The 26,323-nt window shown below is 35.9% G+C and overlaps 1 protein-coding gene across 1 annotated transcript in view; it reads left to right on the plus strand.

Annotated features, from left to right (window-relative positions):
- The window catches only part of CADM2 (cell adhesion molecule 2), a gene marked incomplete at its 5' end in the record, with an annotated part of 1,428,667 nt that overhangs the window by 419,152 nt on the left and 983,192 nt on the right, over nt 1-26,323 (plus strand). Inside the window, one exon of the mRNA XM_044071843.1 lies at nt 15,819-15,968. Coding sequence (XP_043927778.1) covers nt 15,819-15,968 — 150 coding nt within the window. The remainder of the gene's footprint in view (nt 1-15,818; nt 15,969-26,323) is intronic.

The raw sequence follows: 26,323 nt of genomic DNA on the forward strand, positions 1-26,323 counted from the left end.
ACCAGCATTAGTTTAAATTCACTATCATTTCAATGAAAATCTGTAGCCTCCTGCCACAGTAGGCTCACAAGTGCATGTGGCATCTTACACACACAAGTCACAACTGGTTTGTTGCGCTAGTTTTAATATATGCCAAAGCACAGCGCAGTGATACCTCTATTTCTCTTGGAATCAATAATACTTACCGACATGGCCCAGAAGTCATGTGCATTTCCTGATTTATATAGTTTACTAGTGGTAGCAAGGAAGTCTTCATAAATTTCTCTACATTTTAGCAACTGTTGCAAGCGTAAAGTAACACATTTCCCTAAGCATACTTTGATTCTGAGATAAGCCTGTGGTGCTCTTCCCTAGTATTAACAAAACATGTTTAGAAAAATATCACACTATTCCATTCAGATCATGCTGCCATGTATAGTTATTTTCAGATATTTAGCATAAACATGACATAAGCAGAACTACAGATATGACAGGATCATGCTTAGCTTTTATGAATGTCTGAGAGGGATGCAGTAGAACTGCAGATATGGGTCATGTATGCCTCTAGCATGTCATACCCCTTTAGAATCCAACAGAAAATGATTTCTTATGCAGTGCATTACTTTAATATCTGAGGCACTCTTGTAGGTCCTTACCCTTGCATTTCAAATGTATAAAAATTATAATACTTAATACATTCTTGAATATCATGACAAATGAGAAGACGTTATGGTCTTAGAATTCTAAACCTGCTCGCAATTGAGTGGAAGGAAACATCTTAGGCAAGTGGATATTTTTTTCTTCACTCACAGGAAATGTTCATAATGTACATTGCAGGAATAAAAATGCTTCCAAACTGGTGCAATCAGATTTTGTCTTGACCAGAAACACTGACCACTATCACTGTTTTAGTTTGATTTCTATTTATTCCCCTTAACAAATATGTGAGTGTAATACTGAATATCTTTTACTCCTAAGATTACTGCTGCTACATCATTTCATCAGGTGTACATGCAAATGAAGCCAGTGTTAGGAATCATGGTAATCACACTTCTCCAAACTGATCTTAAAGTGTGCTTCCCTTATAACCTCCTTTCCTCACTTGAGACTTGTACTGAGACCATACTTCCAAGGAATTTTCCCCATTTCCTCTCATTTTCAGTTTCATTCAGTTGACATTTTAGTAATCCTTTCTGATTTATAATTTCTATAACCTGCAGCAGATAGCCTTCTGCTAATAGATCTTTATTATGCTATTATTAGTAGTAGTAGTATTACTAAAACTTAATTAATAACTCAAATACTAGACTTAACTGCAGAAGCAAATACATGTTTAGCATTGCCATGTTATGTTGATATTTCTTATTCCATAATGTGATTCATACACAAACAGAACAATGAGAACAAAGGAAGTACAACTACAACTACATATATGTATGTTTGTATATATATATATATATATATATATATATATATATATATATATATATATATCAGATACTGTCTATATCAAGCTGCACTGGAGCCAGAAGACAAGAGTAGATCAAGCCTGGCAGATAAAGGGGTGCTATCAGATAAAGGAAGTTGTTTAGCTATTTAGATAAAGGGGTGCTATCAGATGAAGGAAGTTACTTAAGTATTTAGATAAAGGGGTGCTATCAAATGAAGGAGGTTGCTTAGCTATTTAGATAAAGGGGTGCTATCAGGTGAAGGAGGATGCTTAGCTATTTAGATAAAGGGGTGCCATCAGATGAAGCAAGTTGCTTAGCTATTTGGAAAGGGAGATACAATGGAAAACAACTCATGCTGACATCTACATATGTTCCTCCAGCTGCAAAGATTAGATAGTAAAAGTGGCATTATATTGAAAATAATTATATTCCAAGGTTTGTTAGTAATGGCAGGGGACTGGAGTTTTGTTGTAAACTGAGGCAGTGTTTCAGGTAGAAGCAATAGTGTTCAGCTCACAAGGAAGGAAAGAACAAGGAAAACGTGATCTGAATGTTCGAGTGGATGGCTGTGTGGGAGATTATCAAAATGAGTGCAATGCACGTTCCCACAACACATTGCTAAGTGGAATCATTTATTAAGGTTAAATAGATTTTATTTCACAAAAGAAAGTAGAGATCAAGTGCTGCAACTGGGCATAGACACCCTTTTGTCCACAGATGATGCCAGGGTTAGATTAAAATTCCAATTGGGAGTGCAGAGGAATATAAGATGTCACTGACATGCCCCATCTCTTTTCTGTTTACGTACCATGTGGTACATCAGGTAGTGAGTGCCTCTCAGAACTCATTGTTTCTGTAGCAGTTAGGGGTTTTATGGGCTCAGGTTACTAGCCCAACCTTCCTTGGAGGGTACACCGCACACATTCGCATACACACATTCAGAACTAGGGCCAGTTTAGAGTGACCAGTCCACCTACAGCATGTCAATGGAATGTGGAAGGAAGCTGGAGCACCCGAAGGAAACCCACATGAATGGAGGGCGGACATGCAGACTCTGCACAGAATGCACCCCAATGCGAGAATTGAACTAGAGATCATCTTGCTGTGTGGTGATGATGCTAACTGCTACACCACTTTTGTTTGCCTGATATCCCCCCTACTTTTTAAGTGATAAGAAATTGTATTTATAATTTAAAGAGATATTGCTAAATTTACTTCAGGGAATGGAAGGAATATTGTAATATGAACAGGATTAATTAAATGAATAGCTAAGGCAGCAGATACAAGCATTAGGGAGGATTGACAGAGGGGGAGGAAAAAAGAATTCAAATAATGCAAAATATAAGGTAGTTACAGTCACACAGAGATAGACTAAAGCAAGAGGATGAAAACAGGCTGAGAGAGTCTAATGGAAATACAGCAAAAGGAAGGTTCCCGGACTTTATTTCTGAGTACTACTCTTTGGGAACTATACACACTGAATATTCCTACAGCCACAGACACTTCAGCAGCCAGACCTAGACAACAACAAAACTGAACGAGCAGATTAGAAAGTAAGGAGGAGGAATGATGAGGTTTAATTAAAGACCCAGAATGAATAATAAGGAAGCATGCGAACAGAAGAGATAATGGTGGCTGCCGCAGGTTACTTAATGGAGATCATAGTGGGAGGAGTACAGGATGAGATGCGGGAGCAGCTTATGGCACATATCACTGAACAACATATTAAAAGGACAATAGGCATGCTGAGGGGAGAGAAGTTACCTGGCAATGATGGGTTTCCAACAGAAGTTTGCTACTCAGCCTTCACCTGCATACTGATCAGTTTTCTTCTACTAGCAGTAGCTGCAAAGAAAGCTAAAACCAAAAGATGGAAATCCAGGGATGATTTATGAAGTAATAGGCTTGGGTAAAATTAACAAGTGCATGGGGGAATAAGTGCTTAGGAAACACAAAAAAAACATGTATGAAAGAGCTTCCATGTTTTGAATACTTGGGAAAAAATTAAAAAATATTTTTTTCCAAAAGAATTTTATTATTTTCATATAGGAGATATCAGATGACAAATATTCAGGTACATATAAGAAATTCAAGAACAATACCACCAAATAATCAAAACAAATGTTAACCTCATCCTTCCCTCCAAAACCAGAATATATACATATATAAAGATCATGCTATTGCCAACATGAAGAAGGAGCCTAAAGGTCCAAGTAAAGGCTTATTATCTACCTCACCTAAAGTCAGATTTCAGATAACAATCTTAAATAAAGATATAATCATAATTCATATTGGTTAATCTTCCATGATGGTGTCAAAGATAAGATTCCAGTATTTCAGGAAGTATGTTTGTTTATTAGAATTACTAATTAATAATTTTTATGAAGATATGTATTTTATTTTTAGGTTTTTAAATTCCTTTCAGGATAACTTAGAGCAGTCCATCCAGTTCTTAGTTATGTAAAATTTGATTAGCAAGCAAAGAGTAATGCAGTTCCAGTTTAGAATATCTAAGCTCTGTGATGTGTAATATGGCAAGCTCCCATGGTAGGGTCGACTTTTGGTACCCCTTTTTCTCAAGATGCACTTTCAGGGAATTCCACAGCTTGTGTGTGTGCTTACAATACCACATAATATGTAAAAGGACTGCGCGTGGAGAGAAACAACAAGGGCATGCTGGGGAGACTTTAGGATTAAAGCTGTTTAATTTGATTGGAGTGAAATAGGAGTTATTATTTACCATTAATGGCATATAAGCTAATTTTTTTAAAGGGGGCAAACTTAACAGTAGATTCAATGGCAATGAGTTTTTGATTATCCATGAGCTTGGTTCCTTGTTTATCCCAAAATTCAAAAATAAGTAACACAATTTGGTATTTAGAGGCAACCACTTTTTTATACGTGTCAGATAACATATGCATCCTGCTAGTTAAACTTTTAATAATGTCTATCAGACTGGCCATGTCTTGTACAAAATGTGGAGTTTCATTAATTAGTGTAGGTATGAGCTCCCTCAGCTGCTGTAATAAAGTAGTGTATTTAAAACTCAGATTTTGCTCTGACCTCAGTTCTTGAAGTGATTTCTCCTTGTGTTCACAGATATCCCATATATTAAATTCTTTAATTTTTGGATAATCTGAAAGATTAATCATATTATTGTTCAGTCTAATGTTAGGGTTCATGTGTATGGGTTGAAGGAAGGAGAGGGCTTTATTCAAAGTGAGGAACTTCATTAAGTCCTGGAATATCTTAACCTTCTGCTTTAAGATGCTGTTTATTTTATTCTATTTGCCCAGATTATACAGTAGTAAAGACGAATATCCAGTAACCCTAAACCTCCCTTCTCTTTAGGGTATATTAATTTTTGATAACTTATTCTAACTGATTTAGACAACTATAGAAATGTGGCCAACTCTGTATGTACTTTTTGGAAGAAATTGTTCGAAATGACGACATATGAGGCATTTAATTGTTATAAGAATTTAGGTAACATGTTCATCCTAATAACAGCTGGTTTAGAGCGAAGGGACAATTTCAGTTGCTGCCATCTATTAATGTCTTGCAAGGTGTCTGCCCATATTCCCATTATATTTTTTTGATACATAAAAGAATGGTTATGCTCAAATTGCAACACTATATATCTGAATGATTATTCAATCTTGAAGGGCGAGTCCAATAGTAGGTACTCTTTGTGATGTAAAGGGTTAGTGGGAAAAATTAGTGACTTTTTAATATTAACTTCATAATTTGAACTTCTCGAAAATTTGTCAATTGTGTTGCCTATCTTCTTCAAGTCTGATATAAGACGTTCAAAGTAAATATTCAGATCATCTGCATAGGCAGATATAATTATGTTAGCATTCGAGATTCTAGGAATAGAGTGATATGTGCCTTGGGAGAGGTAAGGAAACAGCGGTTCAATGTATAAGTTGAAGAGGAGAGGGGAGAGGTGGCAACCCTGTCTAGTTCCATTTCCATTTACTAATTTAATAGGTTTACCCACTTTTTTATTAACATAGAGATAGGTATAAGAATTATTATACAGGGTTCTAATAATATTAGTAAAGTCTTTAGGGATGTTAAAATGATTAATGGTTGTAAAAAGGAAGTTCTAGTTGACTCTGTCAAACGCTTTACAAGTGTCAAGAACTAAACAATAACCAGAGTGTTTTTCGTATTTACTTAGCTGAATCAAAGCATCTAGGGTTAAGGTATTATCCCATGTCTGCCTATTCAGCATGAAGCCTGCTTGCTCAGGGGATATAATACAGGGCATAACTTTTTTCAGTCTTTCCGATAAGACTAAGTCCAGGATTTTAATGTCTATATTAATTAGCGATATTGGTCTGTAATTATGTGGATTCGATTTATCTAGATTATTTTTGGGTATAAAGATTGTCTTTGAGTGGTTTAGGTATAACTCAGATATGCCATAAATGATTTAGTTTGATGTGGTATAAAACTTTTAACAGTATGGAGGATAAATTTATATTAAATGTTTTATAAAACTCTGAGATGTACCCATCTCGGCCTGGTGCCTTGCCAGGCTTGGGTTTTTCGATGACCTTTATTATTTCTTGCCTACTAAGAAGAGCATTAAGTATCTCTACCTGATTTTCCTGTAATTTAGGCCATGTGAAATTTTTAAGGAAACCTTTAATTTCTCCCAAAGTAGATTGGTGAGTATCCATACCATATACTTGTGAGTATAACTGATGTAATATCTCTAATATTTGGGTATCTGATTCGTGTATTTTTCCCTGGTAGTAAAGGAACAAGATTCTAGATGTTTCCTGCCTATTTGTGATTATCCTCACTAGTACTTTCGAAGGAAGTTGCACCCATTACGAGTATTTAGCAATACTTTTTTGTTCATGCAGAGAGTAGTTATGTTGATATAGTACACTTAACTGTTTTTGTGCTTCATATATTAGTTTCTCAGTGCCAGGGTTTGGTCTGCACCGGTATTCAGTTTCTAGGACTTTCAGATCAGGTATTAATTTATTTTCTTTTTCTCTTGCTATTCTTTTAAAATACAAGGCTTTCTGAATAAACAACCCTCTTAATTTGGCCTTACAAGCCACCCATTGAACATTAATGGGAATGTTAGTGCTTTCTAAGTCTCTTTCCAATTCAAGCAATGTATTCGATACCTCTTGTATAATGTTTGATTTGAACAATAGATTGTTATTCATTGACCAGTTGCATCTGTTAGGTTCCCTTTTCAGTTTGTTTGGGGGGTTTATTTGTAGAGTAATTTTTGAGTGATGTGAAAAATACCTTGGAACCTTAGATAATTTAATATCTGCTTCTAACAGAGTCTCTGAAATGAGAAAAAAATCTATTCTTGACCAGGAATTTTGACACATAGAAAAATATGTGTATAAATTATTTCTCCCCGGATCTTCATCAAATGAGATGGGATCTATTAAGCAAAAGTCGGTCATGAATTATCCTATGGCTGTCAATGTTTTTAAGTTTTGCAAGCTAGAATTACTAGTGCAGTCTATGTTTGGGTCAATAACTGAATTCCAATCCCCTCCTATTGCGTAATCATATTTCAGGAATTTACCTAAAATGTTATTTAATTCCAAAATAAATTCTTGTTGTCTGTGACAGGGGCCATAAACGGTGAGGAAAAGTGTTAATTTCCTGTTAACAGGATTAGTGAAATAACACCATCTGCCTTTTGTATCCTCATTGGATTCTATAATAGCATGTGGAAATGATTTTTTAATTATGATTGCTACACCTTTTGAGTAGGTACTATCCCCCGCTGCCAATATCTCTTTAATCCATTTCCTGCGTGAGTCTCCTTTCCATTCTTCAGTAAGCCTGTGTGTTTCTTGTAAAAAATATATGTTTATCTCAGATTTGTAAACAAAGTGCATTAATAAGTTTTTCTTGTTTTTGTCTTGTATCCCCCTCACATTCCACAACTCTGTCATCCACATTTTAGGACCAATAATGCATTTTCTTAATTTCGGTTATGAGTTGGGGTATCTGTTCTCCCTGAATGGCTACAAACAGATCTCTCACAGACCAAGAAAGAGATAGAAAGGATAACTGTAAAGCAGTAGCACATAGCTCTCTCACTACTAAACCTGGGCCTAACCGCATATCGCCTACTGATGAAGGAGCTTGATGTAAATAGGTTACATAGAATTGTATTAATACCTATTCTTTAGAAACCAATGGACTGTAACCTATAAAAAACAATTTACCTAATCTTTCTAACAATATTTCAACACAAACACATATATACATAACTAATGTCACTCCTTGATTGGTCATCCAATTACCCTTCTTTGATAACCGCATTCTCCTAAAATGGAAGTGTAGCCTCGTAAATAATGACATTACACAGTAAGAATATCATAAGGACCCAGCTATTGTAAATATTCTGAGCATATGAAATTAACAAGAGTTATTAGTTTAAGAAGAGCATTGTATAGATATCTTTTGAGAGATTCAGGTCATATATTCCACAACACTGTTCTGAAATGGTAGTGAAGTCCCTTTAAAGATTAACATTCAACGATATACTAAGCCCTGCCGTTAATCTTGTTCCAAGCATAAAAGCTCACAGAAAAATAAAAAGCACAAGCCTTTGTTTTAAGACACAGCATTGTGTAGCTAATTTGCTAGCTTAACTTAGATTACATGTATGCCACAGTTAACAGAAGGAAAAGGGGTGCAAACATTTCTTGGTCAAAATCAGTCACTAGATGAGTCACTAGATGTAAAGAAAAAAAGTCATTGAAGCTTACTGTATACATTTACTCTCATTGTCTCAAAATAACTTTAGCAGTTATTTAATTGAGACAAGCTGGGTTACCTTATAGGCTTGATGTATCATCACCAGTAGCTCCTGTAAGTTATAGCTTTACTAGTAGAGTGCATGACTTTCAGTTACCTCATTGTTTTATTTGCGGAAGTAATACCTTCGGGGCTAATAACAGATGCAGGAACATCATTTCCTCTGTCGCCAAAGTTCAGCCATGACCTTCTTCAAGTGACAGAGAAGGGAAGTCTATGATGTTGATGGTGGAAGTAGTTACCTCGAGAATTCCCTACTCCTTAACAGACATGAGTTTGAGACATTTTTAGATAGCACTTCCTGTTCAATGGGCACTTCCAGTTTCTTTAATTAGTTTAAAAAAAATATCAGTTGAAGAAAGACACCCACATCATTTCAGGGGTTATGACAACAAAGGAATTGAATATATAAGATGCAAAGTGTACAGAAAACAACCACAAACAAAAATGAACCAGTTCCGATGGAACACTCGAGTGATGTTGACAGTAATCAACACGGATGTGTTGGTGTGGATTACTGTCAACATCACTCGAGTGTTCTATCGGAACTGGTTTATTTTTGTTTATGGTTGGTGTCTTGCAGTTCCTGGTTTTGAAGTGTACAGAAAAGGTACATCTGATCTTGTTTTTATATGTAATTAAAACTCTGGTGATTTACCAAAACATTTTATAAATGCAGCTTTTGCTTCCTTGGGAGAGACTACCGCAAATTTATCTTCCTTATTATAGAATATTAGCGTGGTGAATTTAGTTTTGCGCTTTATTAACTTGGCAGTAAGGTGCAGGCTTTTGGCGCCTTTCTTTTATGGCTAATGGAAGGTCTTGTGAGAAACTGATTTTGTGCTCTTTCCAAATGATTTGGTTTTGTTTTTTTGGCTTCTGACAGCAGCTTTTGGACGTCTTGAAAATTTAACAGCATTGCATAAATTTGGGTGAGTCAGCGTCTTGTTTTCTACACAGGGCCCTGTGTACTGTTTATATTGTAATACCGCGTGTGTCTTACTTTAGTATGTGCTCAAATATTTGCAGAGTAATTTTATTTAGCTGGTTGTGATCATATGTTTCAGAAGCTCCTCTTATCAGTATGTTGTTGCGTCTGCTCCTCACCTCAAGTTCGATGACCTTTTGTTGGATCTCCGAGAGAGTAGCATCTTTAGCTTTAAGTTCTTCTTTTAATAGGGCAAGCTGATGCTCGTTGGCTTGGGTTGTTACCTTGATAGTGTCCATTGTTTGATTTATTTTGTTTCTGAAACCAGAGAGTTGTTCAGAAAAGCTCTGAACTGCTAGTTGGAGAGGCAGCAGGGCCTCCTTGAGATCTTCCATGTGAAAGCTTGGGTCCGATTTCTGTTTTGCATTGGGCTTGGCTGTTTCTTGCTGTTTGCTTGTTCTTTGTCTCTTAATTATCGTTTCTTTTCTGGCGAAGTTATAGTGGACAGTTTTGTTTTACTGTTCTCAATTTCTTTTTCTTTTTGACATTTTCTGTATTCACAATACACAGAGCTAACGCTGGGCTTTGTAATACTTCTGGCTAGGGGCTTGGATAGTAAGCGTGGTGAGGAACTTCCAATTATCAGTAGGTTTTAAACTGTTATTTAACCAATTCTTATCCAAGTATTACCACTTCTCAGTTGGCTAAAGTTGAAAGAAAGCAGATACTGTTGTGGCTTATTTTGATGATTGAGTTAATAAGGCTGATTTCACGAGATTGTAGATTTTGGGTAGGAGCTTCGTGAAGAGGGTGTCTGTAGGATGCCCACTATCTTGGAATCCAAAATTCACAAATATAACAAAATTACTGGAGATGCTTAGATGACTGTCCTGAACTGGATTATATGAAATGGCAAAAAAGCATCTTGCATTATGGGTCATGAGTGAGTTTATATGTGAATAATTGCTTTTGGTCTGATGAAAATGTTATAGGAATGTTATTCCTTGAACTGAGTAATGCTGTTTTTATTGACGACGGATGGGAATTGTAAATTAAATTGTTCTCAATTCAGCAAAGATGTGTATTCTAAAAATAAAAAAAAATACTCTATTCTTTAGTCAAACATCTGAAGACATGATTTCACTTACATTTTGTTTAATCTTAAAAAATGGTATCTTGTTGGTCATAATGCCAGTTTCTGAGGCTTTATAGTTTATTTTTAAAGCGACATTCTGTAAAACCTCTATTCACATCCTGAATAGTATTATGGCCTTGAGAGGTTCTCTTGATGATTTAAATGACTCGGATATGAAGCTAGAAAAGAAAATACAAATTAGGAGCTTTTGTGTTATAAGAGGATGTCAATTCACAGGTTCTGCTCTCCCCAGCTTTTTTTTGCAGTATTTTTGCAACATGCTTCTAAAAGTAGTAAAACCTACTAATATCTATATTCCCAGAAGAACTTAGCATGTGATCTTTTATTTATTTTTTTCAAATTTGTTAGCACAGTGGACTAAGTTAACTACCTGAGTGAACAAAGGTGGAAAACAACAAATGTTGACACTTGAGTTCCTTGGAAATAAATGCTGTCTGCTGTTCCATAAGGAACATAAGTAGTAGTTCTGTAATTCTCTGCTCTATAATTATTATAATATTTGTGTTAATGAATAGATTTATGAATTAGTTATACAAGTTTTTTAGAAGGCATATTTTTAATGTTATAACCTAAGTATTATTTCTTAACTATATTGCTCTGCAGCACGGAAAGTATTATTTTTACTATATATACATGTAAATAATTTTACCATAGTATTTTTTACCATTTTATACCAGAAGGTTGTTTCACTTATGCATCCATTTCTACAAAGAAAATTATAGCGCAGTGTTTGGAAACTACTTCATCTACTGTTCTTTGCAAACTGCCATCTCCTGCTCCTTTACTATTTAGTTACCGAACAGAAGTATTGGCCTTCTCCAGCAGTACTGCAAATCATAAAATTCATGCCTAATCAATTAAGATAATTCATTGTTGTTATTTCAACCACAACCCTTCTAAAGCCTTCAGTGATATAGTCCCCCCATTTAGTCATTTTTATAGATCAAGTACATGGGGCACATATTATCTTACTAAGCACAGATGCAAAATGTAATGTTTTGCAGTGTAACAGGTTGTGATTTTTTTATTCAATTTAAACTGTTATTTAATAGCAAAAAAAAAATGAATGTGATATATAATAAATTCATCTTGTGTCAGGTTTTTGAATCTCTTACTTATAATGCCTGCTCTGATTTATCCATTTCAGCTTTATACATGCTGGACCGTGGGCAATAATGTATGTTGTGTTGGCCCACTGGCAGCCAATGTTCAAGTAGTGTCCTAATGTGAGTGAGTATGAGTTGACAGGGGGTGGGGCTTTTCTGCCTGTGGGAGAAAATGTGTACTGCAGAAGCCATTTCCCTTCTGTCTGGTAGAGACATATATGGAAAAGTGTGTGTGCGTGCATGTGTGTGTGTAGACCATAGTTCTAGTTTGACATCTCATCCCCCAAACATTTCATTCAGACCTCAGCACCTGCAAAGTCGTTGGGCCAGAATCAAAACTACATGCATTCATCTTATTTGATTGTGGTCATGGCATTGGATAGAAGGCGCCAAGTGCTAAATGTTTCTGTAGTAAAGATACAAGCCTTCACTATGTGTTTTGATTAGAATTGTCTTTATTTGCACATTAAAACCTAACATAACAGTACATGGTATAGTTAGCATACTCATTTAAACTTCACACTTGTAGTGCAATTATTATATAAAATGCTAAATTAAATTATTCCTGTCTTATAGGAAGAAATTAATATTGATACCTATGATGTTTGTTTACCAATTGGGTTAAGAATTCAGACTGCAAAATATGGATTACAAGGGATGATAGGAGTGTTTGTGAAGAAACTGGGACAATGGTAAGTGGTTGATGGAATACAATATCTGTGCAATCAGATTGTGAACATTTTGCAGGAAACCACAAGCAAAGGACAAATTGCAAAGGGGAAGTCAAAGGAAAAAATAGAAGGGTACCTTTTTATATTGAAGTAAATGTTATGGTTAAATTTCATGGAAGGAACTTTCATGCATAGCGTAAAGGTTGTGAGTTGCAGTTTCTCTGATTCTCTCAACTTTCATGCCTACTGTGTGACTTTTGGCAAGTCACTTAACCCGATATTACTCCTATGTCACACCATGAAAGGGATGTCCAGTGAGCCCATCTCTTTATTTAATGGGTGTTGACTATAAATTACTAAATAAATTAGGTGAAGAAGACAGGCAGGATATGTGTGAGTAAAGAAAAAAAGATCAGCAAAAGCATAGATGGAGAAATGTACTTAGACATATTCATATGTACAACATACATGCAGACTAAAAAATCCCCCCAACAGAATGAATTACTTGTGTCCCTCATGAAAAAAAATGCCTCCCCCTCCTCCGCATCCCAAAGACATGACAATGTGATATAGGGGAATTGTCAGTCCAACAATATGTCAATAGCTCTACACAACATTTATTATTCAGAGTTTGTGTGTGCATCCTACAATTAGATAGCATCCAGTCCAGAATTATTTTCTCTGAGCTGCACAAGTTGAGCTACAGGCTAGGGATCCATCTTTTTGTCACAGTGAATTGGGTTAGTGGGAAATCAGACTGAATTAATAAATGATTAAATGAATTAATTAAAATTCAACAGTCACCAGAAATTCCAGCAGAAATGCAGCAGAGGTGTAGAGGCAGTATAAATGCTTTCCTTTTAGTATATCATAAAATGCCAATAGCAAAACAATATTAGCAGCAGTCCAAGTTGTAAATATCATAAACCAGTAATCAAATAATAAAAATGCAGTTTATTATAAAACAGGGTTAACATAGATAGCGTAGTATTAGAAATGCTTTTATTGCATATGGTTAAATGCTAATTACCGTGATTTGCATCTGTAGATTAGGGATTCATCAGTTCTCCAGACTTTAAATATCATCTTGAGCAAAAAAATCAATATGGTTTGGATCGTTAAGCTGTACATTTTGTCAAGAATGACATAAAAAGTAGGCAAAAATGAAGGCTCTGAAGCATAAGGTATTTTAAGATGCAATGACCTGATAGTATATTTCATAGAAATCTCAGATAATGTTTGAAGTGTACTAGTGGAAGCCATAACAGAGCAATTCAGCCAGTCACCTGACAGTGCTACTGTTCCAGATTGTCTGAAAAAATGCTCCAGTAAAGTCTAAGGAAAAGAGGTGGTAAAAACAGATTAAACTTACATGTGAATTCAGAAATGAATGGAAGGGATACCAAGAGTCTAGTATAGTTAGTTATATTTGATAGAAACCAGCATACGTTACATGTAGGTTTTTTTTAGCAAGAAGGCTGTAGCATTTCAGTCTGACTCAAGATTTGTGGCTGGGTTGCACTGGAATTAGACCAGATCAAAGCATGGACATGGAATTCTGTGATTTCTACAAGTTCTTTGACTTTGATTCACACATAATGGTATTAAGGAAGCTAAAAGGGTCAGAACTGGGGAGTAATAAAATAAATGAAGTGATTGATTGGGAAGAAAGAGTATGATTTAGATGGTGAGATGAGAACAGTGATGTAGAAAATGAGATAATAGGGAAATGACTCTTTGGTCTAGTGCTTTGTAAACTCCTTGTGTCAAATAAAGTTATTCATTTTCACAGACAAGCGGAAGGTGGAAGAGTAAATGGAGGAAAACATGTTTTTTCACAAAAGAGTCAAAAAACAGACGGATAAATGTGAGGTACAGTTAAAATGAACTTGAAGTCTGTAAATCATCTGAAAAACTTTGTTGAATTGTTGTATCTTCAGAGCTGAATTGCAAGGCATAAACTGAATATGCCATGGTCAAGGCCAGTAGGATGTTGAGTTGTGCATTTTAGGAACTGATATAAAAGGTTGAGAAATAGCATCATTACTTAACACATTTCTTGTAAGATAGCTGCTGAATTATTGTGTACTGTTTTGGCTGTCTTAATAGCAGAAAGAAATTAACGCTGCATAATAAGATTCTGGGGCATACAGCACGCTAATTCAAGTCTCTTATCGTCCGTAAGTCACATTCATTTGCATTGTTGCACACAAGCACAGTCATTTTAACTCATTAACAACAGTGTTTAGCTGTTGTCCAAGTGATAGTGAATACAGACTTAATGTATACCCATCAAATGGTATTTACAGTCTCTCTTACAGGTGACATAGCAAATACCTTGGAGTAATCTGAGCAGAACTGATATAGCAGACTATCATACCTCTTGTTGTAATGGGATTTTTGTGCATAGATATGGTGTACTGCTAAAGTGGGTTGACTTAGGAATTACTTCTGAACAGGGGGTGGGTTAGCAGTGGTTGGGTGCTGGCAAAATGGTTAAGGTGTTTACCCTACAGACACAAGTTATAAGCTTGTTTCTCACCTTGGGAAGCAGGACTAGGCTTAAAAAAGCACACTGGGATCATTAGCCTAGCGATCACTTCTGAACATAATAAGCTTTCTCCAAGACAGTGCAAGAACCCAAAGCAAGTTGATTTGCTCTGTATAGGCCTGCTATCTCTGTTTTAGGACTCTGGGCCTACAATCTAAGGAGTGTTGCACAATAACACACTGGTTAGCGTTGCTGTCTCTTAGCTCCAATTTTGAGGCTACAATCTTGGTACCTTTGTGACATTTCCATGTTTTCCTAGTATTCATGTGACCTTTCTCCTAATACTGTATTTTTTTCCCCATACTGTTGAAACAGGCTGCTTTAATTTATAGTTACTCCAATATCGTCCTTAAGTTTGTATTACACAGTGCTTCTTCCTATGTTACCCATGTAAAAGATCCTGCAACTTTGCAAACCAGCTAAATCCAATTATTTCAACAGAAGGTTTTAGTATCAGTAGTCTGCTGTGTTGTTTGTATGTTTGTAACACTTCTTTGGTGGGAGCTATATGAGACGCATGCAAAATCGATATCTTAGGCCAGCTGACTTCATAGTGAAACCATTTTATTACATGCAATGCGCTGTGCATATTAATTTCTGTCTTAATCGTACTGATAAATTCACACATTGCTTCATTCTCTCAAAATTTTGATTTGTTGAGCATTAAATGCCTTCACCTGGGACTTTTTCAATTTTGTTTATAGTTCTTTCTTGAGAAAATGCATGTGTCAAGCACAGCTAATTTTACCTTGGATTACTTTTGAATGTTTGACATCTGATATATTCTGTTATTAGATAATAGAAAAGTCCCAGTTTTAGTGTTAATATATGCATGCAATGAGCACAGACAAAGAGAAACCCTAAAAGCATTAACACTGTGTTAAACTGACGTGTGGAAAAAAAACTGTCCTCATTTCTATAATTGACTATGCCAGTCTAAAGATACAAGTTTTCAATTTATTTAGCAGTAGTTTATTCATAGCAAAATGTGAATGCAGCATTAAGGAAGAAAACAATCCAGTAAACCCTGCTATTTTATTTTGACTGGAGATAATGCTGAATGCAGTACATTCATTTTTTTGCATTTAATATGCAACATTTCAGAGTGCAATTAGATTTTTAAACTATGCAAACTTATTTTTTTATTTACCCTACAGACACCCAAGGGCAGGTCCCTATTACTCAGAATGTAACAGTTGTGGAAGGTGGAGTGGCAAATCTGACATGCAGAGTAGAGCAGAATGACAATACCTCCATCCAGTGGTCAAATCCAGCTCAGCAAACGCTTTACTTCGATGATAAAAAGGGTATGTATATTATACAATTCCTTTTATCTTTCATTCACTATTGCATTGTACATTTGACATGGATAAGAAAGCAGTTGCTGGCATATGTTCCACAATCTAGTCAATGATGCAATTTACATTTCTTTATTAATCTGATAATCCTTCAGGGGATAGTAATCTTTGTGTCCTACAGTTTTCTGTGTTAAAAAGTAATTCTAGAGGCGTAACAAAAACATTACAATGAATGTATGTTGTATCATGGAATATTTCAACCATTCTGTTCACATCTTGCAAACCACAAGAGAAAACATGCCCTCTTTCCTGTTAATCAATGAATGGGATTATTTTTTCACTTCATCCCATTGATGTAATATATTATATTATGAAGAAAAATAGAAAACCAGAGATTCTTATCAGGAGATTTGTCTACCTGTGCAAACACACTCTGTAAATGTATGCATCTCTCTTTTTTTTTTTTATTTTGACTATTGTACAATCCAAAACAAAACAAAAAAAAAAATTCAGCACAGATGATATACATTTCACACTTCATTTTTCTTTTATAATTCTGTAATCATTTCTTTATTATGTCACTTCAACAGCCCTGCATTGTGCCTACTTATGACATGATCTTTTTTTTAGGTGATTAATGCCAGCTGTGTGCTTTAAGTCGACTAATTTCTGAGTTAGGTAGCTATTTATCATATGCGTGCATATGGCACACTTAAATTTTAATTTGTAAACTGTTTCCTGTCATCTTTTTCCAATGTCATCAGATAATCAGCACCTCTCTTCTGAAGTAATATTGTACAGGAAGTACCTAAGAACATTTAGTTTTGATCATGCTGACCTAGTTCTCATACTCATGGTATTTCTTGCTACACCAGAATGTTAGATATGAAAATGTAAAACTCCATGTTTTAGAATTCCTGTTCCTGCGATACTTCTCATTTACAGTACATTCATGCACAAAAATGTGGAAAAGTAAATACAGAATTAAAACAAGCATCTCTGAAAATAATAAACAATAAATCAAACCAAAATATATGTATGCAATGTTGCCCTAATGCTATAACTGTAATAACATTCACATTAAATGCTCTTCCAATTAAAAACTCCTCCAGTTCTAGTCAGGTTAGTTGGTAGAGCAATGAAACGCTGATCACATTGCAGATGACTTGGTTTCAAACAGTAACCTGAATGTTGGAGGAGCAACCCAGAGGAAGGGGGAATAAGAGTGAAATGGTTAATGCCTGCTCATCCATTCAGAGTTGAGGACTGTGGTGAACCCACCATAGCATGTTAAAGGTACTCTGCTTACAAAAATTACAGAATGGGACTGAGCAGGAGTGCAGAATTTGCCTAATGACATACAGAATATTTGGAACTGGCATATGTATGGTAAACGTGCATGCATTCAAACAAGCAGTACAAACCTCAGCTCTTTCTGTGTCTAGAGGTAGGACTTAGTCAGGAAAGCTCTGTGATGGCTGCCACAGTGATCCTTAGAGACGGAGGAATACTGCTAAAATAGCCTCTTCACAGAGGTGAAAATCTGAAAATTATGTAAATATTTTGTTAATCGTATGTTGGCAAATTAGGACAGATGCATATATTTTTAAATATTAGTTGGATTGAAGGATAAACACTATAATATCTGGATACACAATAGAAACTTCTGGTGACAACTCTGGCTATGGGGGTGGGGGCTAGAATGGCTCTGAGTGCTGCCAAGATTAATTCTTGAAAAGGTATGACAAATATCTTAGACATACTGAATCATAAGATTAGATTGTCAGTCCTAATTGACTACTGTCAAAATACTATCCGATGCAACAAGGGCCATGCATAATCTCTTCTACCACCAGGATTTTAAAAAATGAAAAAGTTATAAATAGACCCTATCAGTTACTAAAATTTATCAGATATTCGATGTCAAGTAAGCAAGGTATATTTTTGTGCTGTCAGTGGCCAGAGTTCAGTAAATAACTTGGGTCGCTGGTCAGTTCAGCTCAGTTGATTGGGTGAGTCAGCCAACAGGCAGTGCCAAGAGGAGAGTTTGAGAAGGATCACTGCTTTTTTTACCTGTGGTGGAGGCAGGTAGTCTTACAGGCCAAAACCTGTCTTTATGGAGTGGCACAGAATTCTTTTTTAGGTGGCTGGATGCATGCAACCCCTATGCTGATGTCATTATGTGTTGCCCCTTTGCTAGTTGATGTAACCAGTCATGACAATATGATGGCTCCTGGCACCCTATCTTCAACTGTTTGCTGCAGGTCTCCTATTTCAGGCTGAAGGAATTTCACTACAAAGCCTACACCCTAAGAAGTTGAGGGATGTGCCTAGTGAAGTAACCAATCCAGGAGTGTCCAGAGAGGAAGTATAAGAGTAGTTGGGTGTATTTGAGTGGAGTGGATGAAGCCGGAGACCAGCAGTGGACTGGGTGGGAAATTGAGTGAAAAAAAATATATATGTCAGTCATTCCAAATACAGACCTTTTTTTTCTTTTCTTGCACAAGCTGACATAGGAAGCCACAAGTAGTTTCTGCCACAAGTTATACGCCCAACAGAGTCACAGATAAGCTAGGATAATGATCATAACGTTCCTCTATTTTGGCTAGAAGATCTAGCTATTGTTTGTCCCAGATCTACAAATAAAGATCTGAATGGGTGCCAAATAACAAGGGAAGCTTCTGTGCAATAAGTCATCTTAAAAATTCTTAGACTAAACAAAGACAAGCAAGTTTGATACAGCAGATAAAGCATAATTTCATCTGGCAAGGTACCTATATGTTGCACTGGATACATCATAAAAAGCAGCATTCGAAATAGAATATATAGCAATGCATGCATTGGCTGACCATATGACTGACCTTATCTAATGTTGTCTAAAGCAGGGAATTACAAATAATCCTTTTTAAGGTCATGTTCAAACAGATGTATTATATGAAAGGAAAGAGTAAAACCTGGCGTCCTTTTATAAATCTGAAACCCAAAATTGCAAGTGCAAAACTTAAAAAAAAAAAAAAAAGAAAAAAAGACACCTAAAGGAGAAAAATAAATATTAACAAAACCAAGCTCCTTTAAAGCTATATTTTGCAAAGAAGGCAAACCCCAGTGCACCTGCCAATTATCACTGTTTGCATATGTACTATCACCAAGATCACCATATCTTGGAGAAGCAGAAATACTCTTGAGACATAGCAATATCAGGCATCGCACATATCATAGTGCACATAAGTCCCCACACACTTAAGAGCCTTATTTAGTAATTCTGTTGCTGTAAAACCCTATGTAATGTCCTAACTCATTTCATCTGAGTGACACCTCTAGTGCATCTGCAGTTAACTCCTACTGACGCCTCTAGGGGTTAAATATCGCTTGTTCATATATGCATCAATAATTCTAAAACCATGCTATGTACAAAGTTTTAAAATATTTCATCTTAAAGCTTACACATTGGGAAACTCAACTGCATTAATATTTGACCTCTGTCTAGTGCAGGTAAATAGATATTAACTGTTGTTGTTATGCTATTAATTTATATAGATATAATTTTCAACATTCTTCTAAATATCTCAACAACTAAGTAACACAGACAGAGCTTCTTAGTCTCATAAGAAAGCTCTCAGCTAGATGAATAAAATATTGCTGACAGCATGTGTGATTGCAGAGAATATTGTAAGTTGTTTGTAAAATATCACAAATGTAATAGTTACTGTGTTTACTGTAACTTATAAAATTTAATTTAAGACATAGAACCTAATGAATACTACCACTGTAAAAATAGTTTATGCTGAAAAGTTTGCCATTTATACTTTTTTCATAACTGCTATAGTTCCAGAGATATGAACACTTGTTTGAAATGTGAGGATATAATCTGATTCTGTCAAAATATAGAATCCACCAGTTACAGTGCAAACTTCCTCAGCTCCATTGGTGTGAATAATTTAACTAATACTCTACATATTTCTGCAGGGATGTTTCATGAACTTCCTTACAAGAAAAAAAAAATGTTTTTTTCCCCTAGAACTAACCAAAACTATAGGATGAGACAGCAACACTTTTATAGGTTTTACACTTGACAGACTCATCTATGTGTGTATTCTGTAGGTGATAACAAAGGCTTTGGTGATTATCATTAGTTGAGTCTAAAATCAGTGATAAAAGTAATTGCAAAGGTAAACACATAGGTTACTTTTGTGATTACAAAAAGAAAAACAAAAAACAACCACACCCCCATAAATTTAAATATACTAATGACAGGGTCGCACAAACATGAAGAAAAGTAAAAAACCCAGGAATCATGTAATGGTCGATAATATATAATGAACTTTGACTGTTACATAATTCGACCAACTGTACCACTGACAAAAAACACCAAAGCTTCAGTATTCAATGAAATGTATGCAGCAATAATTTGCATAACACATGCACTATACACATATATTTATATATTTATGTATGTATGTATATGTATATATATATATATATATATATATCTATATATATATATATATATATATATATATATATATATATATATATGTATGTATATATATATGTATATATATATATATATATATATATATATATATGTATATATATATATATATATGTGTGTATGTATGTATGTATAAGTCCCTATCAGAAGCTCAAATTTTCAGAAATTCATAATTGGACCATATGGTCTATTGTCCAAACAGTGTATTGAGGATCAGGGAATTTACCCTTTTTCCCACTGTAGTGCAGTCGTGGAGTTGGTATATATAAAATCAAGGGAGAGTGGGGGGGCTGCCCCCCATATGGGAGCTTGCCCCCTGCATAAACTTAGAAAAAAGGAAGTTTTTTTGTTCTTTTTGAAGTTTGCGCTTTCAGAAACTAGTTATTATCTTGGCAAAATGAATTTCCAGTTTCTGATAACTTGAGCTACTGACATAGACCGATTTTTATTTATTTATTTATTTATTTATATAATAGTATATATTCACTTTACATGCTCGAAATGCTAAAATGTCGAATTTTAGAATTTCGAGCTTGTGAAGTCAGACGAATGGAAACTGCAAACCCGGAAGTGTGGAATGGATTATGTTGAACCTGCGGTATGGATAGAGTGTTAGGTAAGTGTACTGTTTTTGAGGTTTTGGGGAGGGTTTGTGTGTGTTTGAGTGTGTCGGGGTGTTTGAGGTGTGGGTTAGGGTAGGTATTGTGCAGTGTGAATGTGTTGGTGTCAGGAGTGCTTGTGTGTATGTGATTTGTGTTTGTGCGGGGGGGGGCTGTGGAATGTGCGATGCTGGGTTTTTTGTGTTTTGGATTGCTGTGTGACCTCGGAGTTAGTATATATAAGTAGGGAGGTGTGAGGTGCAGGGGGGCTTGCCCCCCTGCATATACTAAGGGTAGGTGTGTGTGTTATGTTTATTGTAGGGAAGTGTTGAGAGGTATGTACGCTGGTGTATGTATGTGTTTTGTTGTGTGTGATGGGAGCTTGTAGATTCATGGTTTTTTGTTTCACTTTTGTGTACGTTTGGTGTTTAGAGGATTCAAATTTATAGTTTTGTGACACTGAATTTCGATAAATCAGTATTTTGATGCTATAAAGTGAATCTATATATATATATATATATATATATATATATATATATATATATAAAATATATATACACACACAAACAAACATACATACACATACACATATGGACAAATGAACTAGTCAACAAGGATGTTTTTCAGCCATAACCAAGGTCACAGTGTCAAGGGTATATGCAATGGACAGAAACTTAGATAAGTAGATAGATATGCATTCACTTTAGAGTAGCTGTTGTTGTCTTTCGGCTTTTCACCACAGCAGAACTCCGGTCTGCTAATGATTGGCAGTAGATTTTCATGAACGCCAAGGTGCCAGCTCAACATTCAACCTTCAACAAAGGCACGCCCATTTACGCATGTCTTTCGAATGCCCACCCAACCACGGGGAGGACATGCAGACTCCACACCGAAGGCACTCCCCGCACTCCAGCCGAGAGGAGAGGTGTTATGTATAACAGGAGAAGAAAATGTATATATGTATGTATAGTGATGTATAGAAAACTCAGAAAATGTTTTGTGGGTATCTGTCACTATTTTTATGTCATGCTCATTCAGTTTTTTAGCATGTTTCTAGAGTCTTGATATTTTTCACATTGAACACAAAACAATTTTATTGCATGTGAAAGAGTATTTTCTGCAAAACCTCATTCAGTCCAATAGTGCTATGTTCTAACAGTATGAATTATGTGCGAGTGATTTTTGTGTGCGGATGTGAACTTGTTTTTTTTTTTTTTTTTTAACTGTTCTGAGTTAAATTTTGGCCTTCCCACAAACGTTTTAAAATGTTTTGCCATGCTTTTTGTCAAGTGTTTTTCTTTTTTCTCGTTACACTGTTAATAATGTGGCTGTAGGTATGTTATTTATTTATTTCATTATATGCTAATTCACCATTGTTGTAAAGGACACAGGAAACTATGTTAATACAGGCTAAGTGACAAATATACAGTGCATTCTGTATGCAAGAGCTGTGCTGTCAAATCATGTGACTAGTTTCTGTTTGAGCATTAAACTGCTTAATAAATAGGCTAACATTACACATTTTAGCAGTTAGGTGCTTCATTGCTGGACAGTCTATTATATCAGTTATTTGACACTAGCTGTGCTAACATTTAGCAATGCATAATGTTGTGCACATGTTTTCACATGACTGACTGTTCTTTATACACATGGGCAATCATACCATAATCAGTGTATCCAATGTTTGCCAGGAATTATTTGACGATTATATTGCTAGAATCGCCTTGACTAACATCATATGAGCACATCATAAAGACTTTCAGAGTAGTGGACAAATACAGCTGTAATGTAAAACATTATATCCAATGCATCGCACACTACCTCACATTTTTACAAATGTTCTCATGTCTTAGTTACTTACTCACACAAGTTAGTACCCTGACTCTCACCCATGCCTCATCCAGGTCCCTGGTATACCTCCCATATACCACCATGAAAAAAATGAATGAATGTGCTTGTGTTATTGCATTCTTTACCACATGGCAGCAATGCATGTTAAAAGTGAATGAGGAGGATGTAAGACAAAAAAAAAATGCTATGGCTATGTCACTAGTGTATACATGCAATGTGCCATTGGTCAGTGGGACAGTATCATTATCATTTTGGCCCCCACTGGTGATATGAGGCTTGAGTCAGTTTAATTTCTTCAAGTCCTTTGGGTTTCTAATACCATGATGGGAATGGACCCCATTACTAGGTCAAAGTATAATTAAAGTTTGTGAAGTTAGTGTCATTTCACTCTTTGATGTTAGCCAAAAGGGTTCTTTACAATACACGCAATGTGCCCAGAACTTACTCCTGCAATTCATATGGAGTTACATGTATCAGTAGAATATCTAAATATGACTGTAAATTGTTTTTTTATGAGACATATTGCTTTTATTGCTATTGGAACTGTCTGGGTATCCTTCTTCCACATGGTAAACACTGGATATATCGGTTCATGTTACCTTTGTCTTCTTTTCATGATCCACTATATCTGGCTTTCTCACATCTATTTTTTGAACTATTGGTAACTGGTGGCCACAAATGATACAGACTTTATCATTCACTAAAATGCTCTGTGGCTCATGTTTCCATTGTTTCTGAGATGCTTCAATATTGTAATGCTTGCACAATCACCAGTGCAACAGTCATGCCACATTATTATGCCTTTCAGTATACAGGCCTTTGCCATTAGTATATCATACCCAGCATGAACATATGTGACTGTTTCCAGTTTGGTTTTACAGAACCTGCATTTGTCTGTTTCTCCCACATGTTCAGTGAACCTTGTAAATCAACATGTATGTAGTCCACTGTCCTGGGCTGCCAATATTAACCTTTTCATCTTTTGGTTTAAATTCACCTCTCCTTAACCATTCCTGCATCAGATCATGATTGATATGAAGTTGTTCAGGAGTTTTCTGTACTTGCAACTACAATATATTTATGCATTTTCAAAATTGCTTGCCTTCTTATCTGATCCTTCTCCTTATATTCTTTCTTTTGTTTTTTTGCACATTCAGTTGCTGCCTGATCTTTGTCTACTTCTGGTTTAATTTCCATTCCCAATTGACACCAATATGCTTCTGCTAAACTAGGCAGAAAAGTCATTTTAGATTTGTTCTCTTAACTTCCACTATGTTTGGATCTAGTGAGGCCAGCAGATATGTAAACAGTCCTACAATTGCAGATATGTAATCAGTTTTGTGGAGACCCATACCTTCTTCAGAATGAGGAATATGTAACCTTGGTATACACTGATTTTTATATATTATTTGATAAGCGTGAAGTATTTTTCTTGTTTTCCTGTCCAATTTACTGGAAAAGCTCCCACAGACTCTGCTACAACTTGTTGTGAGGGAAATGTTAGTTTGCTTTTGCTTTCTTTTATTATGCATTACTTTATTGCCTTCTTCTATTTTGTATATTGTGATTTTTCTTTTCACTGTATTTTACTTGTATTCTGCTTTTAATTGCATATTAAACATAGGAAAGAGACCATCCCAGACTGGTGCTGTTGTGTTCTTAAACTCAACTGTCTTTCTAGTTGACTGCACCTTATGTTAATTAGACCATATATTTCCTTCCCTCTCCCCTTTCACTGGCTGTTGTGAGTAAGCACAAAATTATAATTTTGTGAAATCACTCCCCTTCAGTTATTTAAATTTATTGGCCATCACATTGTATTCCACAGAACCAGAATCCGAAGTTCCCACCCCTTTCATTCTATTCTGTCTTGTTCTTTTAAAATTAGTGGCTCTCTACTTAAGACAGCTAAAGTTTAAGTTATCCCAGTGCTTAGGATATTAACCCATTGTTTCCATCTTACATTTAAAAACTGCAACATGTATTGCAAGACCACCAATTACTGGCGAGACCACGTTCTGCCTCTCAGTAGTCATTTTGGAATTAGTGATTCTGTTTTCCTGGTGAGAGAAGGAGCACAGGAACATTATTTTCTGGAGACTGCTGATCATTGTATAACCTAATAACAGCTTGGAATTTGTGCTTATATTCTGCTTCTGGTGAGAGAAGGAGCAGAGTGCATTAATTCTTGACTGTTTCTGGTTAGGCAGTGAGGGTTTGTGCTTGATTTTCCTGAGTGGTCTGGTTGCTTTTCAAGACATCTACCAGGAAAAGAATACAGCAAGCCTGCAGGCTCTTGCATCATCTCAGACAAGGATAACCAAACAGGCTGTGGCCTGCTTCTCATATTGGGATGGGTGCTAATGTTTTGCTTCTGGTGGGAGAAGAAGCAAAGGAGCATTGTATCCCAGCAGAGTGAAGCTGTGGTGAGACCAGCACTAGTAGTAGCCAGGCAGTAGCCATTTACCCAACTCCCCTCTTTTCATCATTCTTGACAAGCTAATTATGTGTTTTCAGTAAGTACTGCTTAATTTGTTTCTAACCTCAGAATACATCTGCCTAAATATGTCCTCCTTAAATTTTCAAGCTCTCTTTATTAGCTTCCCTTCAAGTGGTTGGCAGTGCCTTGTGTAGACACAGGCATATTAAGTGACATTTTTCCTGTAAAAGCACGATTGGAATTTCACAAATAGCTAGTTGCACACAGGACAACTACTTTGCAGTGACAAGCACTGTCCCCAGAGTTGAAAACCAGCTACTCCTGACATTGCTTTATATTCTTACTCTATCTGTCTAGTCAGTAAAAAAGGGTCTGTGATATGCATATGAACTTTCCCCCAATCTGCATTACTAGCTTGGTGGATATGGGCATCCAGAGCCAATGTAGAAATTGGCTCAGGTTTACTGACAACCATTTCATTTTCAAATAAACTCATATGGTATTTGACATGTATTTACACAATGTCACTGGAGTCAAGGCTCTCGCATAAAAGTGCTCCTGGTGTTAGGAAGGTTGTCAGTAGTACACACGCTGCACCCATCACACACAGTTCAAAGCTGACATACAGACCCACATATGCTGACACACTTAAATGTAATCTTCCTAAACCTCAAAGACCTAGATGAAGAAGTAAACATAAATGCCCTCAGCAGCCCCAAAGGCAGTCTTTCAAAACAATATCCACATCAACACATAGAGCCACATCTCATGAAGCCTCTACTTCTAATCCCACAAGGCAAGCCACCATACAATCCAACATTCTGGTCATTGGAAACTCCATCGTGATGTCCCTCTCACCAGACTGAGTTAGGAGAAAGTCACAGTCTGTTGCTTATCAGGGACTAGGATCTGACACATTCCAAACACTCAGGTCATTGGACCACAAATACCAGTATGACTTAGTGATAGTCCACATGTGTGT

Source organism: Protopterus annectens, chromosome 5.part0 (assembly GCF_019279795.1).
Source record: "Protopterus annectens isolate FY-2018-M chromosome 5.part0, PAN1.0, whole genome shotgun sequence".
Lineage (NCBI taxonomy): Eukaryota > Metazoa > Chordata > Ceratodontiformes > Protopteridae > Protopterus > Protopterus annectens.